General features: G+C 39.9%; 2 protein-coding genes across 3 annotated transcripts in view; one reads left to right on the forward strand and one right to left on the reverse strand.

Moving 5' to 3' along the window:
• Positions 1-4,709: 4,709 nt before the first annotated feature.
• ankrd9 (ankyrin repeat domain 9) lies at positions 4,710-6,017 on the forward strand. The gene has a single exon (XM_036592721.1). It carries the CDS (start codon positions 5,007-5,009, stop codon positions 5,889-5,891), a length of 885 nt encoding a protein of 294 aa, XP_036448614.1. The 5' UTR covers positions 4,710-5,006; the 3' UTR covers positions 5,892-6,017.
• Positions 6,018-6,453: 436 nt separating this feature from the next.
• The window catches only part of tecpr2 (tectonin beta-propeller repeat containing 2), a 37,171-nt gene continuing 22,193 nt past the window's right edge, over positions 6,454-21,431 (reverse strand). For both annotated transcript variants that reach the window (XM_036592719.1, XM_036592720.1), the window contains 4 exons: positions 15,275-15,423; positions 11,464-11,605; positions 11,080-11,229; positions 6,454-9,664 (listed from right to left, as the gene is read on the reverse strand). In XM_036592719.1, coding sequence (XP_036448612.1) covers positions 9,513-9,664; positions 11,080-11,229; positions 11,464-11,605; positions 15,275-15,423 — 593 coding nt within the window. In that variant the 3' untranslated portion in view covers positions 6,454-9,512. The remainder of the gene's footprint in view (positions 9,665-11,079; positions 11,230-11,463; positions 11,606-15,274; positions 15,424-21,431) is intronic.

The raw sequence follows: 21,431 nt of genomic DNA on the forward strand, positions 1-21,431 counted from the left end.
ATGGAAATTGTTTGCTTTCAGTGTTTTGTACTTATGATAATTTTAAAAGACATCAGTGACAGACTCATTAATGACATTCTATTTTTAATATTGGTTTACCAAGAGTGACACTAGCGTATTTTCACCCAAAACAAGTTAATGAAGCAAGAGTCTTGTTACAAAATCGGTAATAGGACATTAGAGTCATAATTAATCTTTTAGTACTTTTACTTTCGATACTTAAGTACACTTGAAGGCAAATACTTTTGTACTTTTACTCAAGTGGAGGTCTAAAGGGAGGACTTTTACGTTTACTGGAGTAATATTTTACCTTGGGTATCTCTACTTTAACTCAAGTGCATGATTTGTGTACTTCGTCCACCACTGCTTACTTTTGTCTTTGGTGTGAATGAGTGTCCACTGTTTTGCTTAAAGCTGTATGGTTAAGAAGCAGCATAGGAAATCTAAATATCTATAATTTTGAGCATTTTGTTTATTGTATTGATCATGTCATCAAAATTTTAGCTGAACCAAAAGTAAAGTGTAGCTATGTACAAAGAGCTTTGCAGTAAGTAGAAAAGTTACATAATTTTATTAAAAAAAAAAAAACAGAAATATTTTTAAGAAGGCAGTCAAATGATGCTTGTATGCTGTGTCTGTCTCTTTGTGTGACAGCCATGGCGGAGGATGGAGAAACGTAAGCTTTTACGCTGAAGGAAAAAGCCCCTAGCTACCAATGGTGACGTAGCCTTTCTGTCAGACAAGACATAAGCTGGGTACCAAGTATATGGTTTGCTACAATGTGAGTCAGAGCAGTTCCTAGCAGTAAAATATTTGCACAGTATTTGCAGATTGTGCAGGTTCAACAGGTTGGGGCTAATGGCATAATGTCAGTTGGCTACAATGGGACAACAGAATGTTTTTGTTTGTGCAGACAACGCCTTCAACAGCATTTTTTTTTTTTGGTGGGGCCATAATGCGGCCATAGTTTTTGTTCAGGGGCCAAATGAATGCTTTCAAGTTCAAAGAGCTCTATAATTATCTCATAATATCTCTAAATACATTTATTCTCAATATATAACACTTATAAGCACCAAACACACTACTGATATAGCTCATTCCATGCATTATTCAGTGTGTTTTACAAGTAGCAGACATGGTAAAAATATCTAAACACGAGGCTTTGGCAGACATCTGCTTTTACGTTCTACTCAAGAGTTATTATACACAGAGGCCATTCTAAAAAATCCACCCATCATCAGTGCTTGATCTGCTAACAGGCTGACTGAGTCCATTAGGCATGCTGTGCTTGGACCCTGAAGATTGCCACTTGTAATGTAATATGTAGACAGTTGTTTAGCTCTCAGCAGACAGTCCACATAAATCTACATCAATTTCAGGCAAAAATAAAGTAGTGGCTGCTTGTCTTGGTTGCTAAAATATGTTAATGTAGACTACACATATTAACATTTTTACAACACAATTTAAAAGCTATTGAAGAGTGTAATCTTAGGCTATATATGAAAACTACTCTCAAAACTTTTTCACGTGTCACGTATCTAAAACTACTATATGTGTATATAAATGACTATGATCTTCTGCTGGGGAAGGGGGGATTCTTCTTCTGAACTGGCCTTGTTGACAGCAGAGATCAAAATTAAAACCTCTACCAAGCTACACGATTCACATGAGGGGAATAAAATGGTGAATTTTGCTGAAAGGCGTCAAGTTTGCATGTCAACCAGTAATATGCTTGTGGGTGGTGAGTGACAGGAAAGGGGCACTAAGGGTTCAATCAGCTTTTTACTAGGGCCAGTGCCCCTGTGGCCCCACCCACAAGAGTTAATCCCTTCAGTTAATCAACTGTTAGAAAGAATAAATGAAAAACTGAAAGAGGAATCTTTCTTCTGCTCTTAGCAAGACAGTTGAACCCACTTTAGCAAAGATCTATGTTACATTCACAATACAAGCCTTACTGAATAACTGATTTTTTGCTCAGCTTCAATCTTCCCAACTTGATGGTTCACAAAACCCCCACATGAATTCTGATCTGACAATTCTCATTAAGGTCGCATGACTATGAATTGGATATGTATCCGATCTGGGACCACAGGCCCTGTTCACACTCGATATTAACATCCATCATGAGTGATCTGATCATAAGTGGACAGCAAGACATGCAGCCGTTCACACCTGCCATTTTTAATGCCTTGTTCAAACTGCCAGCCCAAATCTGATTTTTGGCATATCTAGATTGTATCCACATTGATTTTTGATACTCTGGACAGCCAAAAAAAAAAAACAACAACAAAAAAAACACATTACAAATTGGATCCAAACCGCATTTAGGGGTGGTTTGGCACGCAATTTCGATCAGATTTTTTGCTTCACTCACAACGCACCAAAAACGAAGATGTCAAATCCAGAGTGGCAGAAGTTGTGAGGAATCAAGAAAAGTGCCAAAGATTCATGCTTATGCCAGAGAATTTTGAAGAGTTTGGAGGGCGAGATGATGTACCTCCATCTCTCCTGAATCCTTGTCTGAAATCTGCATCACCATAGCTACGTAGTTATTAACGCGTATGTCATTACCACAGCATAGACAGGTTGGTGATGTCTGGACACACAAATCTGATCTGATCACTTGCAAATAACACCGTGGACAGTTGTCTCAAAAGATCTGATTTGAGAAACAAATCCAATTTGTCTGCGGTCTGAACACAGCCTAAATGTCTCGAAAGCATCTCCAGTGATTGGATTTAGTGACAGGAGGAAAGGTACAGCTCACATTCACTACATCAGTCTCTCGCTGTGTTAGTTGTCAGACACAAATGTACCCTGAATCCATGTAAATAAAAGGGCTGTTACAAACCTTCAGACCGCATGACGCTAATGCAACTTGTGAACAAACAGTTCATAGTTTTGATCAGTGCTCCTCATCTGCCTCACCAAGTCTCTGTAGCACAGTGACAGCAGGAATCACATGCGAGGCTAATGCATCCAAAGAGCTCACTTGTCAAGCTTTATGTCTCGTTGTAGTCTTTCGATTGGCTGAGTGAGCTGTAGCTGAATGTCTTCTAAACCTCTGTGCTTTAGCGTTCACCCTGTAAATGTTATGTGGTCATATGCATCTCTGACCACCTCTGAAGGTGGTTTGAGTGATTGGATCACAATGTGCCTCCAAGACGTACTGTACCCAGTTCACACCTGTACTTAGCACTGTCCACTTCTGATTGGATCACCCAGGATGCATGTTAATGTAAATGGCTGAAAGTGGCTCAGATCTGATTTGAAAAGATCAGATTTGTGCCACTTCAGGTGGGTAATGTGAATGTAGTGGATTAACAGGGAGAAGATAAAAAAGATAATACAGGGAAGAATAAGCAATGTATTAGCTAGGAGGGAGAAGTTTCATGTGTGTTTTTAAAACACAGACTCACTTTCTGGTTGACTGTGAATTGGATTGAGACAAGACTGGGCTAAGACATTTTAAAAGCTAGCCAAATTAAAATTAGTGGTGCTGGTAGCTCAGCAGTTAATATGTATTTCTCAGGAGATTATTCACTTGAGACCAATTGATTGCTCCAGGGGAACTGACCACTGTTGTACCTTTTTTCTTTTGCATGTATCCTGGCATTCTTAATCAAAGAAAAACATGTAGCAGAGGTGTGTAGTATTTGCATTTACTCAGTTACGTGTATTTAACTATATTTGTATTTCCAAACCACAATACATTTACTATTAAGTATCTTTGTGAAGAAAAGAATCTGGATTTTTCCTTATTAACATTTAGTCTCTAAATCTTTTTGTGTTGAATTTCATTAGATTATGTTTGTGACAGCATCTGTACTGCTTTGTGACTGATCACATCTCTGACTAAAACTAATTTTAGACCAAGAGGATCCTGAATAGACAAGGACACTTGGAAAAACCACTGTTTAAAAACGTTGAAAAACTTGTCCCTTACAAACTGAAAACTAAATGTTATTCGGTGTTCATCCACTAGGTGACATAGTTAGCCTTTGATTCCTGAGCACACGCCTTCACCTCCTGCAGCTGCACTGTTCACCAACAGAGCTAATATGTACCCACACAGTAGACACTTTAGGCAACTGCTGTTTATTCCACTTTTAGCTGATAGTTACTAGTGTATTATTTCTAAATGATCCATATGACATACTGTATATAGGCACATTATATTACAAAAAAACATTTAGCATAAATAATAGAATGACTTTGTAATTGAAAGCTTTTGAAGAAAAAGTGGAAAGTAAGATCAACTGGTTACCTTTATGTCTGGAGAGGCTACCACGTCTAATTTCATTATTAATGTACATGTTAATGTAATAGCCTATATATAATACATAGCCTAATACAGACCTGTATCAGATTACATATTTTACACAGAACGTTCTTAATATTTTAGCAGTGCTTTATGTGGCCAAAAGGACATTCTGAACACTTTCAGAGACACTGTTGATTAGTTTATATAATGGAGTGACTGATAGCAGTAAAGTGAGAAGCCCCAGCAGTCTGTTCGTTCGTTCTGCTCCAGCATTCAGCGCTGTGCACTATTAGATAAGGAGGCACGTAGTGAATGTGCTCTATGCGGGACACTCTGCAGCTCTCAGCTAAAATGGAAAAGACCGGGGCGGTCTGCCGCCGCGTGACGCCACAGCGCCGGGGCCAATATGACGCCGCCCCTGAGGGCAGGTGGAGGGGGAGGAGGGACATGAGAGTATAAAAACCGTGCGCCCAGCGTTTGGAGGGGGTTTGGAGGAGGAGAGGAGCCGTTCTGGCTAAGGGAGACACTTCCAGAGCGCGCCGGAGCTTCGAGAACCACAACAGAGAAACCTAGACGACCTGCAGTCAGTAGAGAGAAAGACTGCACAGGTTCTCGGTGTCACCCAGAAAGTCAAAACAAACGAAAAAAACATTGTGTATAAAACAAAAGAGACAAAAGAAAAATAAGAGGGCATAAGTGAACTGAGAAGTGTTTTGGAGAAGCTGACAGAGGCACAGTGACGATGCCGTTGGATGTGGCATGGCGCGCGCGCGAGGACTATAAATCCGAGTCCCAGTGCAAGCGGAGCTCCTTCGCTTTCTACCGCGCCGTGCGCGACCTTCTGCCCGTTTGGCTGCTGGAGGAGATGCGCGCCACCGAGGCCTTACACTGGGAGGAGGACGGGCGCGCGCGCGCCTTCGCGCCCTGCGAGGCGCTGCTCTACGCGCTCGTGCACGACCACCAGGCGTACGCACGCCACCTTCTGCGCTCCTACCCGTCGCGCGCCCTGGAAGCGCCTAGCCCGAGCTTCCGCTGTTGCGCGTGCACGGACGCCGCCGCGCCGCACTTGGCGCTCGCCGTGCGCCACGAGCGCGTAGCCATCCTCGGCGTGATGCTGGAGGCCGCGGCGGACTTCAGCGAGGACGAACGGCGCGCTTTCCTGGATGGCCGTGGCTGCACGCACAGCGGCGGAAAGAGCGCGTTGCACGTGGCGTGCGAGCTGGCGCGCGCCGAGTGTCTGCTGGCGCTGCTGGCGAATGGCGCGTGCCCTTACGTGACGGACGGCGCGGGAAACACACCTCTGGACTGCCTGCTAGAGCAGATAGAGCGCAGCGGGGACACGGATGACAGGGACGCGCGCGCTAGACGCGCGTGCCTCGGCTACCTCCTGCTCTTCATGCCCGCGATGCGCTTCCGCAAGAGGTTACAGCTGCTCGAGGACGCCGCGCAGTGGACGCGCCTGCTCGGGGAGCGCGCGTACGGATGGTTGTCCGGGCGCGCGCCCCCCACACTGCTCCTGCTGTGCACGCGCACGCTGCTGTCGGCGCGCGCCGAGCAGCTGGAGTCACTGCCGCGCTTCCTCAGACCACCAGAGTTCAGGCTGCAGCAGTGGGGGGTGGTGGAGTGAAGCAGGAGGAGAGACACTGTACATATGTGAATAGTTCTATCTGTATAAAGATGCGTGTGTATGTATATCTGATGCAGTGAAATGTGTGAAAGTCGTGGTGAAAATATTAAACGTTTATTTTTGCAAGAACTGTTCATTTTTGAAAGTTCAGTGAGACCGCAGAGGTTTTTCCATCAGTCAGCTACAGTGCACACAAACCGTGTGTTAAAGAAGCCCCCCAAAAAACAACAAAACCACGTTTTTCTGTTAAAAACAAACAAAAACTCAAACAAAAACAACAGCATCAACAACAAAACCATGTTTTTTTCTGGAAAAAACAAAAAACAAAAACAAAAACTCAAAAATAACTAAGAAAAAACACCTTTCTGGAATTTTGAGCCTCTGTCTCTTTCAGTGCCTGTACCCACCTGCGGCAGTAATAATGAGGCTTAGCCATCTTTGTTGTAAACTTCTTTAATTTTGGAGGTTTGTATAGACTATGCGTGAAGTAAATACAGCGAGGTAAAAGCATGGTTAATGATATCAGGCAAATCACACAGACGTAGTGTCACTGCTCTGAGGCGAGTCCGAAAGAGCTTACCGTTTTACTGTCAGCAACAGTATTGTGGTCAGAGGAGAAGAGGAGCAGGGTAACCCCCTGAATTACTGAATTAAAGGCAAAGTTTCATATGTAAAAGGAAAAACAACAGTGAACAAAAGAAACTATCAGTACACTGGTATGATAATTCCTACTTGCTAATTGCATAATGACATTTCTGAGGCGTCTGTAGTCAAAAACATAAAGGGGAGTTTTACAGATGAGTCAAAGTCAGAGGCTTGGAAGAAAAGGACAAAGATTATCAAATGTCAGACCGTTATTTTGGCCTCATATTAAATTAGCTATGATACACTTATTCATTCATTAATAAGATGCATTCTCTATACCGAGTTACATGAAAAATGCATTATAGCATTAAAATACAGTTCACTGAAAACAGACTATGATAGCTTCTGTCAACCAAGCAGCTTAAAAGTGTGGAGTCGAATAAGATTTTCAATAGCACTAATACGTCTACTGCAAAAAAATGAACCAAATTACTGAACAGAATATATGAACAAAAGAGCTGAAAAACGCACCTATCCATCCCCTTTCTACTGTCCTGCACGGATGTTGTTTAAACTGACAAACAGCAGGTACATGAATATCTACGTAAGCGTGTCTTAAAAGGAAATATCACCAAGCTTTGCATAATTAAATGGTTGAGATGTGGACAGTCATTGACAGTGATTTGATTGTAGAGAAACATGGAGTCAAATTTGCTCACAGTGGTGTTGATAGGAACCAGACATCCAAGGCAATTTATGCCTCTAAAAGCTTCCTCACAGAAAGTTATTACATAAACATGGTTAAAAATATGTTGAAGAGATGTTGGAAAATGGTCATGGTCATGACTGTGGTGGTAAATAAAAACACACAAACATCATAAATGAAATTCAGTTGGAAAAAATTCAAGAAAAATGTAGGATATGGGCCCTTCAAGGAAACTATCATTTTCACATTTACACTATTTCACCAGCATCAACATCACAGAATAAAACTTGTTTCAGATATCAAATAAAATCACTATATTTGTGTGAACATTTCACCACAGTCACCACCACTGTAAAGAAAACATTACTTGGCAAGTTTCTCAAAGTTTCTCAAACCACTCTGAACAACATTGTTAACATGTCAACAATTAAATTATGCAAAAACTTCAGTGGAATTTCCTTTTAAGTCCTATTCATATAGGATTAAACCGACTGGGGTTCTCTGTTATTATTACCAATGTTGATCATTTTCAGACATCAGTCCTATGTGAACAGTCTTGTGTGGACATTTCTTGTGTGAATATTTATAGACGTCAGTGGTAATAATATTGAAAGAACAACAACAAAAAAGACTTTCCAAAATTCCGACATTATAATCATGTATGAACATTACGGTAAACTTCACTTACAAACTCACCCTGTACTTCATCAGAAACCCAGTGTACTTCCACTTACTTGACACTTATTTGGTCCACCTATGTTACAGGTCCACAATATAGTAATACAGTTACAGACTGTCGCACATCTGTTGCCAAACACAACCTAGTTTCTTACCACATGACCAATGCTGAACAGATATTATTATTATTATTATTGTTATTAAACTGTCCATCATCCAAAAATATCCAACCAACAGTGGTTCTGTAGTCACTGATAAAGGGCTAGAAGCTGACAAAGATTATGCGGGATAGCAGATGGGCCACAGTCTCTGTACACCAGCAAGGTGGAAGGTTTCTCGTGGCAGGTGAGTGTTTGAAATTCCATATGTTAAGCTGCAGCATCAGGAATTTGCAGGAGTGCAAATGATAGAAATAGACATATCCAGTCAAAGAATGGCACACCAAAGATGATCAAATTAGTACAAATGACCAAAGACCCCAGTAATTTTACTCCTGTGTTAACATGGCTTTAGCTTAAGCCTGATTCCAAAGCCGATCCTGTTTCTGTTTTGGCTTTGTATCCACAGGAGAGGCTGTAGTCAGTGGATGGGTTAGTTCGTCTTACTTGCTATTGTAAACATATTTAGCTAGGCGGTCCTCTGAGCACCATGGTGACGTCTCCGGTTGCTATGCAGGCTGTGGATCATCAATTCACTGAATTCAGGATGGCATGTTCTGGGACGTGAACAAGGCCTCATGTGCTGTAACTGTTTCGCCTAAGCGCATTCTCTGATAGCTGCTGATATATTGTAACTGTTTTCATTTTTCAAAAATCATATGATAGCAAACTTAACTTTTTACAATATATGAGTTAAGAGTTGAACCATTCTTGTCAATTTCATACTACCTTACGAACTCCAATACATAATGCTATCTTGGTGAACATGGAGGTAAAAGACCATGCTCTCTATTTGACACAAGTGCAGATATGTGCCAAACACTAACATGACTTCACTCACGTCAAGTATTTAAATAGTGTTATTTACAAACAATCCGACTTCCCTTACCTTCGTTAAAGGCCAGATTTTAGTCTGAACCCTTAAACAGCCTTGCTTTGCAAATATCCTCTAATGTAAACCAGGAGCCATATTTACCAGCATGTTGAATCATTTTTGTCTCTGACCTTATAACAAATGCATTTTTGTTGGCAAGCGAATCTGATTCTAGATATGCAACCTTACTTTGACACATTTAGTAAACATGGATTCTGGTTGTGACAGATAAAATTCAGTAGATAACAACTCACATTAAACTTTTCACTAAGTGCACTGGGGTACCAACCAGGCCTTTTCAGCATCTTGAAAACCATAAAATAATGAATCTTGCTAGTTTACATTAAAAAAATAAATAGGGGTTTGGTGAAAACAAGCTAATGAAACAAAAATTCTGGTCACAAGGTGCACTGAGACAGTAAAACAACTGACCCTGTTGAGCCTGTCTTGCTAAATTCAACTTTCCAAAGTTTTAATACAGCATTGTACAACTCAGTGCACTCGATCCCTTTGCTTCTGTACACAGGTTAAAAACAAAAACAGTAAAGTGCCCGCTAGCAAACAAAACAGAACCGTTTTTTACAAGAACAGCTAATACTGAATTGTTTCAATCAAAGTGTCTAAATCACCTCCCACTCCTCTTCAAGCTCCTCCCCGCTGAGAGAGCCTGTGTTGCCATGGTTTTTGCCAGCGTTGTGCAGCAGGGTCTTTGTGAGCCGCTGTGTAAGAACACCAGCTGGGGTAACAGCCCATAGCTCATCCATGGGAGTCACTGTAAGAAAGAGGCATCATCAATTTTAGCACTCTGTAGATGCCAAACGTGACTAGAGTCTGACAAAATTCTGTCTGATCACAACCTGAACCACATCATCATGTTTTGAGTCTGACTATAACCCGGCAATAACAAAATTCTGTCCGAAAATGACCTGAAACTGAACCCATCCATCACCCAAAGTGCAGAATAAAACCTTGCAGGACAGTCCTGGTTACCATGTATTGAGAATAACAACCATCATTAAAACGTAAATAGATAAAAGATAAAACAATATAAAATAACGTTATAAACAGTAGCTCAAAATAACATTTAAATTTGCTTTAACAAATTTATTTGTCAAATAACGCTTTTCAACAGCATCTTCAACTTTTTTAATGTGAATAAACTTTTCATACTGTGCTGTTCTGATGCTGAAATGAACCTAAATTGGTGATTCCAGCATGCCAGATTAAAAAACAATTTAAGGTAATGAAAAATAGTGAAGACCAAAGTAAGGGGTAAAACTAAAGCAGGGGGAAATTCAGGATCAAAAGTGGAATTGTGCACTCGAATTCAAAACATATTTGAGAAATATGTACCTAATCAGCTATCGTGGCACTGGACGGTAAATTTCATGTGGCATTCACAATTACATTCTTCCTTACTGCATTAATTACAATTTTGTGTCCAATTTCAAGGAGAAAATATAATACAACCACAACTTTTACAGAATTTTGTTATGTTCTTTTATTCAACAAGGATTAAGCTTCCACTCACACTCTATCACTATGCTTGCCCCAATTTCTGCTTCAGTGTAGATATCTGTCTCAAAATTACCAGAAGAAAAAGTGTTGCTATTGTTATTAGTAGCAGTAATGGTAGTAAGTAGTCTCTGAGTACATCTGCTGAAGCTTCTGGACACATCACCAGTGATATTCTTTGAAGTATCAGAAGATGCAGTAGTGACAAAAAAATAATAGTAATAAAATCCATTCTATTAATTTTAAGACAAACCTGATCTCTGAAGTGGACACATGCAAATACGGTGCGAAATACGTTTTACCTTTTTTTTTACTGCATTTAGGACCAGGTTTAAGAACCACTGCCTTAAAGCAGGGGTGCCCAATCTTGTCCTGTCCACAAAGGGCCAGTGTGACAACAGGTTTTCATTCCAACCAAGTGGAGCACACCTGATTTTACCTGTTTAATGAGTTATTCTTCAACTTCAATTGATTAGACATACGTGCTTCCCCTTTTGTGGATAAAACTGGGCACCCCACCTTAAAGGAATACTCAACAATGCTAACATCATTAAAAATGAATGACAGCTGGTAAATGCTAACCAGCATTATGTATATAAGTGTGTATGCTACCTCTCAATGTCTTTATTTTACTGTTTATAGTTTCAGCAGAATATTCATGTTAGCACTTACCGGCTAGCCAGTTGACCAGACCTGGTACCTTTTTCCAGTAGTCCCCAGCTGGGTTCTTTTCTGAAATTCCATATCGCCTGGCCACCTCGCCATTAGGACAGCGCACCCAGGCAGTTCTGGTGCTTAGCACCAGCTGACTGGCCTGGAGACCTGCAGCATGGAGGTAAAAAGGGATACTTTAGCCAAGCTCAACTCTCTTTCAAATCCCACTATGAAACTGTTGAATCACAATATAGCAATCCAGCTCTGAAGCAACTATTCAGAACATTCTCAGTGTAGACAGCAAAGCATTTGTCATGAGTGTCATAAATTACAGACAGTACAGGATTTTTTGAAGGGAAAAAAGGAAAGGAAAGGCAGTAAGAGGGTGTAGTGATGGTATACCAGGAATGTGCTCCCAGGCTGTCCCTACTGGCATCTCATCAGTGATGCCAGTGCGCACGTGTACGTTACCCCGGCTGTCTAGAGCCCACAGCATGCGGTCATTAGGACTGGTCTGAACCCTCACCAAGTGCACACCAACAGGCTGCTCAAGAGAACACAACACAGGAGGAACATTCATTTAAGCCTCGGTTTCAGAAAACTTGTTTCAATGTATATCTTAATATACAAAATAAGGGTATTTTATTCCAAACTAGGATAAACTACTATGACAATAATAAACCATTGCATTTGCGTAGGTTTTGGTTTTAGGCAGACAATTCAGTTACAGATTAAGGCAACATCTCTTAAGCACAGAGAGATTCACTCGAAAGAGGCCCCAAATATTCTGTAATAACTCTCGCTAGGACGAAGCAATCTGAACGAAACAACGTGCAATGTGCTCCTCAGTATATGGAGCTTTGAACAAGCTGGGATGCCCCTGTGTCGAAATGATGAGGTAGGCGCTGGACAGCCGTTGCGACGTTCAACCTCCGTTTGCAAATTCCAGGTGCGTACCCCCATACCCCTTCATGTGTCTGACAGAGATCACTTCCAGCATTGCATGCAATTGATTACACATACGTCAAGGTATGTAGCGTATTTTGGTTCAGATTGCTTCATCCTAACGAAAGTTACAACAGAATATTCAGGGCCTCTTTCGAGTGAATCTCCCTGTAATGGAGAAAAGTGTCTGCTGGCAATGTCCTGGATTTTAACAAAGGTCTTGAATCACAATTCAAATTAGTGCTGAACAATACTGTGTAAAATAATAACACACTGATATTTAAGAAAAAACACAAAAATAAGCATTAAGCATTCATCCTGATAAACTATCATTCTAATAATGGAAGGGGTGCGTTTAGACCATGTATTCACCTAGTCACGTCAGGAGACCATTATCTGGACTGTAACCACATAAAATTTTAACCACATGCATTTACACTTTGTGATCAAATGTGCCTCTGTTTAGTCAGATCAAAACGCAATTGTATGCATGTATGGCACGTGTAGCACTCTTCAATTCTGCACTGGTACTTGACACAACATCTCTATGAGAATGGTTGAAAATACTTATAACATATTTTACTTACAAAACCCCATTTCTGGAAAAGTTGGGACATTTCGTATAATGCAATAAAAACAAGAATCTAATTTGAATTTCTAATTTGAACCTTTTCTTGACTGACAAAAGTATAAATAATAGATTTCCAATGTTTTCACTGACCAACTTAATTGTGTTTTGTAAATATAAACAATTTTGGACTTGGATACCTGCAACACACTCAAAAAAGTGGAGACAGAGACTTGTTTACAGGGGCATCTTTGCTCAAAAAAGTGGTTGTCATTGTCTGATTCTCCTCTTCATGATGCGCCGTCCATTTCCATTAGGATACAGATCTGAACTGCAGGCAGGCCAGTCAAGCACGTGCTCTGTGTCTACGAAGCCACGCTGTTGTAGCACGTGCATAATGAGGCCTAGCTTGTCTTTCTGAAATAACCATGTCCTCTTGATGGCAGCACGTCTCTCTAAAATCCCAATAAATGCCTCCACGTAAATCGAAACTTCACACATATGCAAGTCAGCCATGCTGTGAGCAGTGATGCACCCCCATACCATGACAGATGTTGGCTTTCGCACCTTTCGCTGATAGAAGTCTGGGTGGTCCCTTTCACCTTTGGCATGGAGAACTTAATATCCATTTTTCCTAAAAACAACCTGAAACACAGACTCATCTGACCACAGCACACATTTCCACTGTCTTTCGACCATGTGAGATGTGCTTGGCCCAGAGAACTTGGCAGCATTTCTGCATAAAACTGATGTATGGTTTTCTCCTTGCGTAATAGTTTCAAGTTGCAATTTGTTGATGCAGCAGCAGACTGTGATAAGTGACAATGGTTTTCCAAAGTACTCCTGAGCCCATGTGGTTATATTTAACACAGCAGCATGACTGTTTCTCCATGTTGGGCTCAAAGGTCACAACATTCAACAGTGGTTTCCAGCCTTGCCCTACACGGACTAAGATTTCTTCAGATTCCCTGAATCTTTTCACAATATTATGTATGGTAGATGGTGAAAGACCTACCTATTCACCTATTTCAAAATGGTGTAACTTGAATATTCTATAAACTTTTCACCCTTATTTTGCCCTGTCCCAACATTTTTTTGAGTGTGTTGCAGGCATCAAACTTAAAATTTGCTTATATTTACAAAATACAATTAAGTTGGTCAGCCAAAACATTAAAAGTAATTTCTATGTCCTTTTGTCAGTTTACTAAAGGTTCAAGAGAATGAACAAATCAGAGATTCTTCTTTTTATTGCATTTTACAAAATGTCCCAACTTTTCCAGAAATGGGGTGTATAAGTTTAACTTTTTATTTCAATACTCTAGCTGACCAGAAATATTTAACAGGCTAAAGGATTAAACTCACTTTGTTAACACTTGATCACGACTGACCTACATCTTTCTCAGAAAGCATTCATATTAGCATTGCTGCCTCTCATTGAAATGTAATGACTTCTGGCTGTCCTGTCTGACCTGTTACTGAGAGTCTGTTGATTGTTTATTTAAACTAAAAGGGACCCCTCAAAATAAGTGTCACCCATATAATAAATTCCCAATAATGTAATACGGTATTACATATGATTAACCTGAAAATGTAATAAATTCCCAATGATGTAATAAGATATTACATTCTTGGTAAAAATGTTATTACAATTACATTCTTTTACATTATTAGGCAATTTATTACATTATTAGGTTTTATTACAATTTTGAGTTATGTCCCAAATTTGGTCACATTTCTAGAATTATACATCACTGGGAAATTATTACAATATTAAGTGCTACAGCTGTGTATTATGCAAATAAGCCATATAAAATGACAACGTCCTTGTGTTACTCCTTGTTTTCCCTGTTCCATTCAGAATATGGCTGCTGCCTTGAAAATCACAATTTTGCATACTGCTGTTCATTTCCTTATGCCAGATGTCCGTTTAGAGTAATTTGCCTCCTGTACTAGTCATCACAGTGATGGACCACGCATATTAAAATGTAATGCATTGTTGCAAGATGATGAAAAACAATGAGGTGAAGTCAAGAGTTGAACAGAGAGCAGCGATGCTTCGATTACATGGCAGCAGTACAGTGGGCGAGTTCTTCTCCATATTCAGATCAACAGTAGGATGTGCTGTCACAGTATTGGGAGGGGTTTTGGCCGTCAGATGTGACGTGGCAAGACAGATGAATTTACACTTGTATGATGTCTGGCTAAAATGCGTCTCGGACAGACCTCCTCCCAAACGGATTTGATGTGGGTGCATTTACAACTGCATTTTTGTGTGGCTAATATCTATTCATATAAAATGAATATAAGTAAATAAATATAAGATACTCAAGGCGCATTAAGCAACCAGGTGGGGTGTTAGTTATGGACAAAATACTATACTGCAGTTAGACTGCTATATTCTGCGACTCCTTTCAGTCCAGTTCCAAAAATAGATTAGTAAATCCTTGTGGTGAGGCTTACATTTATTTATTTATTATGCCTTTCACAACTTGATTCATCCAAAGAACATAGGTGATTGGCCATGATGCTCATAGCACACAATAACCATTCAGTGACAGTTTAGAGGCTCAGTTGCATATTGCATCAGTATCACAAAAGCTGATGCTGTACTGAAAATTAACAAAGGTTATACTGTGCAGCCCTAGTATGTGACAGGATAAATCTAAATGTGTTTAAACTTAAGTCATAAAGACTGTATACCTGCTCAGGGGGCTCAATGCAGATCCAGGCTGGGAGCATCATGCTGGGGTTCAGAGGTTGCGTTCCCACTCGGAAATACACCAAGCCATTGGCATCACACGCCCATACGTTCTGACTGCCGCAGGAAAAACTCAGAAGCCTCACGTGCCCTGCGCATGTGTGCATAAGCGAGGGAGAGAGAAAGAAAGGAGAGGGGGGAAAAAAAAAAGAGAGACAGAATGAAACAATTAATCAAGTGAGGAAGATACAGGCTCCATATCTAAAGCACTAGTCCGCCACAAAACTACCGTAGTATGTTCACCATCTCAAACCAACGTTTGTTTGTCCCTGAAATGATTCTATATACAGACCTAATACCCAAAAATGGAAAGCAAAGGATTTTTTTAACCTTAAGTGATTGGCAGCAGGGATGCTGACCCCTCCTTTTGTAGACTGCCCCCTTTCCAGGCCTTGAAATGTTAACATAGCACATTTGTCTCTTGTTTTACTAATAGCCTTTGGCTGGTAAAGCCATTTCAGGCAAGCCCAAAACATGCACCCTCGCTTGGTGAATTTAGATATTTTGCATGTTTGTAAACAAAAGAGCAGTAAACATGCATGATTACAGAAAGTCTAAAGTGATTCAAGCTTCTGACAATAATTTTACACAGGCTTGCATTGCTAACAAATCAGCACTAAGACCAACACAGCAATGAGACTGGAGCACCATCATTGTCCAGTATCCTCTTAAATCTTCATTTAATGGTTTCCCAGCCAAGTTTCTAGATCTCGTATTTCACAACAATAGGGGTATATACAATAGGATTTGGGGCCTTGAGGAGCAAGTTGGTTTGGTTTGATGTGTTTGGATAACCTTGGATAACTTAATGACGCAGTGTTAGAGAGTCTTATACAGAAAATGATAGTGGCTTTTGTCATACTGTGATATGATGCCTTGTACTTTCTGTTCAATTGATAATCTGTAATCAGCACTGACTGCATCCATGGTACGTTAAGGAACCTGCCTTATAATCTGTGAATTGGAAATTACGTTCCTGAAAAGTAATGACAATGGAAGGCTTGATTCGGACTACACGTGGGCAATATGATATTTTATCATTATTGTGATCAGTGTGTGTTTGTAATAAACAAAATGCTTTTATGAGCTTATTGTGGATATTGTCTGTACTTAAACACTGACCAACTGAATGTTTCATTATAAAGAGAACACAATTAGGCATGTTTAATTGGATTTAGTGTAGTACAGTATGTGCAATGTACGATGAACAAAAAGTTTCTGATGGCAGTTTTCTTTGATAAATGTGGCACTACTGGTGTATTTTGCCTGTGGGTCAAAACACTAGGATCTATATTGTGTTTTGTGAAAACTTCTCGTATCATGATATGACATTTTTGCAATATTGCCTACCCCTAGTAGGGACAGCATACTTTTTTGATGGGTTGGGCAAAATTACATTGTACTGTTATCTTTAAGAATTACAGTAAACTTTGAGTATATTGTAGATATTGACAATAATAAAAAAAGACAATTAATTAGTAGCATCAGAATCTGATAATTTTTGCTTCAAATGCAGGATTGACAAGTGTATTATTTTGATTTTGGTTAATCTGTGTTGCAATTTTATGACATAAATAACATGAGGCAGGTAAGTGCATTTGTGCTGTATTTGTTTTTTTTTTTAACTCGGTGGGCGGGCAACATGACACCGTTTCAGCATTACTGTGATAATTTACATGTGCTTTTCTTAGCATATCATGGACTTAGAGAACACTAAAGAACTGTGTATTAAGAGAGTATAATTACCAAGTTAAATAGGATTTAGTGCAGCAAAGTATGTGGAATGCTGAAAAAAAAAATCATTGCACTCAGGTTTTAACAGCGGTTTTTAAATGCAGCACTGTTGGTGGGTTGTACTGGTGTGTCAACATATTGTTACGTCTCATATCATGAAAATGTCCTTAAGTACCATGATATAATGTTTTTGCCATATCGTCCACAACTACTTTCTTGTTCAAGTGAGCTGACAGTTAATACATCAATACTTTCTGAATCTACCGTGCCATCACGTTCTGATCTAGTGCCTTTCAACATGATGGGCAGACTTCAATCAAACCATAATTTAAATGCTATATACCCAATCAATGGCTGTAAAGCAATCTAGCTTGTGTTAGGAGCTTGAATACTTCATGAATAAGCAGAAAGGAACAATAGATGTTATCACACTTCTGGTCTTGGGCCTTTGACCTTTGAAAGCTTTCTAGGTACACAGTGCTGCTTAGCTGTTGGAGAACAAGTTAACTCACGTATAACATTTATTATATCACCGCCACTCTATTCTGCTCTAACCTTGCACACAAAATATTAACATCAACCTCGATGACATACAATTCATATGGAGTAATGTGTCATTTTAAATCCTCCAAAACTGTAGAACAGGTCTTGGGCTACATTTTTAAGACCATAGCAAACACTGTGTACTCTGACGTCTGTGTGCATTCTAAAAATGAGCCTGCAAGCTCAAACTGTCCCGAGCTCATCTTTCACCCCGCTACACATCCACACCATCCAAAACAGGCAAGGCTACAGCTGCCCCCATCATATGACTCTGTGTATCTGTACCCCCACCCCTTTCACAGCACCACACACTCACACATACACCATAAACAAACACTGAACTGCAGGATGTTCTTACTCTTATGTAACTGGGGAGTTTAAATCTTGTCATGCAGAGTTTATTAGAGCTGCTGGGAATGATTGTCATCAAATCTGAATCAATCCATGTGTGAGAACTGGTCTTAGTTCTGCTGTTAAAGGGCTTCAGCCATTTTTTCAGAATTTCACCAATGTGTTCTCTACTTAAGTGAAGACCCTTGTCACTGGTGGAATCAAAATTCATTAAAGTTCTTTATCTCCAGAGATTGCTGCCTTCCTTCCCTTACAATTAGCACAAACTGGCCAAAATTTAGAGTGTATGTCTGCTACTTTAGCAGGTTAAAAGGCAAAACAGAGAAAACAGCTCCAGGATTGTTCTTAGACCCATCTTAGTCTCTTAGTTAAACACAGTACTGTGCAAACGTCTTCTGTTTATTCATTTCCAGTCAAAGCGGCTATTAAGCACAGAGATATTTCTGAGAGGATTAGATATAAGACAATCCACTTGCATGAAGAAGGGGAAAATCAAGAGGAAATAAGGGAAGAACAGGAGCTTCCAAAAGCTTTAAAAATCAACATGGGCCTTCTAACAACATGCACAACCTGGAAGACCACCAAAACTATCACCATCAAATAAGCAGTACTTAAAGCTTTCATCTTTCAGAGAAAATCAAGCTCCACTCTTGCTTCAGATCTAAAAAAGTCTGCAAGTGGTTCAGTCCATCTTTCCACTGTGAGAGGACAACTCAACACTATGGGTCTGAAGGGATGTGTAGCTGTCTAAAAACTGAGAAAAGGAAATAAGGCAAAACGGTAACAATAAGTACTGAAAAATGTGATGATATTTACTTGTTGGGGCTTCTGTGTAGTTTTGTGCTTTGTTTTCTGACACTGAAAAATAAATAGCTTGTATTTAATGGACACTTTGCCAAGAAATTAAATAAATGAAGGGTTGTCTCTGACTTTTGCACAGTAGTGTACATATGACAGTTAATTTTAATTGGTGAAACTTTCCTTCAAGCTTGAAAGGCCAGTCTACTGTCAGCATTTAACACAATTTAAATGCAATATTAAAAAAGTCAAAGAGATGCAAAAAGGTACTACAAATGAAACATGCTGAATATCTAGGTTTCTGATAGCAAACATGTTCATGAAATGCCTATTTTGTGCATTCTTTTAGTCCAATCGTTAGTATCCAGTCAATCCAATATTCAGTAGATCAGCAACTTCAGAAGTGCTTTGCTCTTTCTCTGCCTCGAACCCTGACCCTTCGCCTTGGTGTTATGCAAGAACCACCTGCTCATATAAAAATATAAACAAGTCCCTCAATGATAGACACTGTCGATATATGAAACCCTCCCGAGCTGTCTGAGCATTTAACTGGCCTGAAATCCCACCCATCACTGCACAAAATCAAAACACACCCATTCTGAGATTTAACCCTAACCACAAATCAAAATATGCTTAAGGGCAGAATATGTTCTCAAGAAATGTGACTGCTGTTTGGAAAAGTAGTACTGTAAGGGGCTGATAATGTAAACGACAACAGAAGTAGGTCAGCAGTGGACCACAGTCAACAGGCAACCTTAGATGGGTTGAAACTGGAGAGGGTCCATGAGGCAACGTATGTTCCATCACGCGGGTCTCACCCTGAAGACTCCTAACATATGACAAACCTATTCAAACATCATGTCAAAACATGCCACTCAGTGATTGTTAAAGGTACTGATTTTAGGCATTGAAGTGGTGACTAGAGATGGGCACTTTAACCACATTTGCTATTCAAATATCAACATTTTAAACAAATATTATTCAAGTATCCTGAGAAGAAAATACTTTTTATTGCTGTAAAAGATAAAAAAAAGCATTATTGTATACAGCAGATACTAAGATGTAACCATGATTGTTTAATGTCTGCATGAGCAGTGGTCTAGTAACACTGGTGCCTAGAGGTAGCGCAAACCTGCTTGCTTCTGATTACACACTGCTGCAATGCGTGTGCAGCAGCCGCTCCTTTTTCTCTCAGAAATGTGCTATTTCTGCTACTAACGATTTAAAACTACGAACAGTGCGGCAGGGCTGGTAAATCAGATCATTTCTGTGATAATTTGGTTTTCAATGCAAGAGAAAAACGTGCCAGGATTGTATTTTGTACATGGTTTTGGCAGCATGTCACTCGCTACAAATGGCAAGCAACAGACTAAAACAGTCATGCAGGTATAACATGTGTAAACTTTTAGTATCTGCAGTGCCTGTGTTGGAACTTGCTGCCTTTCTAAACACCCTACATGAAAGTGAATGCAAGACTGTTTTAGTCTGTTGCTTGCCGTTTGTAGCGAGTGACATGCAGCCAAAACCACGTACAAAATACATTCCTGCCACGAGAAGGGTCTGGCTGTAGACATGCACTCTCAGCCTGACATGCACCGCCAGCCTTTTGATGCTGCAGTGCATGCTCTGCCACGACAGTGTTTTGTCGGTTTTATGAGGAAAAACAGCGAACTACGAACTGCTGGGCAACAAGAGTTACACTTAACATATATTAAAGATGTCAATAAGGTAAATACATATGCAAACGTTCAAAATAAAACCTACCACGATGATAAGACATGAATGTCGGGTTTATTCACAGAAAAAACAAAAAGGCTACCTCTGAAACTCATGAAATCCATGCTGAAGACGATCAGAGCTGGTTATCAAAAACTGTAATATTGATTAAAAAAAGAACTCATCAAGGATTCTAGGAGGTTGTGACAACGTACAGTCAACATGGTACATATTACTTTTGCTGTCTCATCAACGTTGTCACAACCTCCTAGAAAGATGTCAGACAACACTGTCAAAACTTTCTGAGTAATTACATTTCAACATAAGGACAATATAAAGAGCACCAAGCAGACAACATTGTGGGCACCAAAACAGTACTTTATCACAACGTAACTGTGTTTGCAGGACCATTAGGAATAAAACCTGATGGTTTTGCTTCATAACAGGAACTGACTTGATGGTTGCCGTTAGAGGCCATTAGGAAACGATCAAATGTATGTGGAATCAGTCCCAAAACACCTGATTAAACGATCAGAATCTTTTACACTGTGATATCAACCTATCAGGAAAACAAAGAATACCATTAGTGACTACTGAAAACCACCAGGAACCAACAGACACTTTTAATGGGTTCTATGATTTTTTTCAACAGGGAAGTACATTAAATGTAACTCTCTAGCCGTGTTATTGGACGAAAAATGGATTAAGTGATATTGCTAAGCAGCAGCCAAAAGTTCACGTGCCATTGGGCTGCCATTGTGGCAGCGAGTGCATGTGCACATGACGTCACTGGGGCTGAGAGTGCATCTGGCTGAGAGTGCATGTCTGCAGCCAGACTCTATTGTGGGAGTGGGGACTGCTTACTTCTGCAAGTTGTGGATAATGAACATTGATTACGCTTCTACAACAGTGAAGTAAACAGAGCGCAAAAACGAAACAAAGAATTACAATTGGATC

The sequence above is a fragment of the Colossoma macropomum genome, unplaced genomic scaffold (genome assembly GCF_904425465.1).
Source record: "Colossoma macropomum unplaced genomic scaffold, Colossoma_macropomum, whole genome shotgun sequence".
Lineage (NCBI taxonomy): Eukaryota > Metazoa > Chordata > Actinopteri > Characiformes > Serrasalmidae > Colossoma > Colossoma macropomum.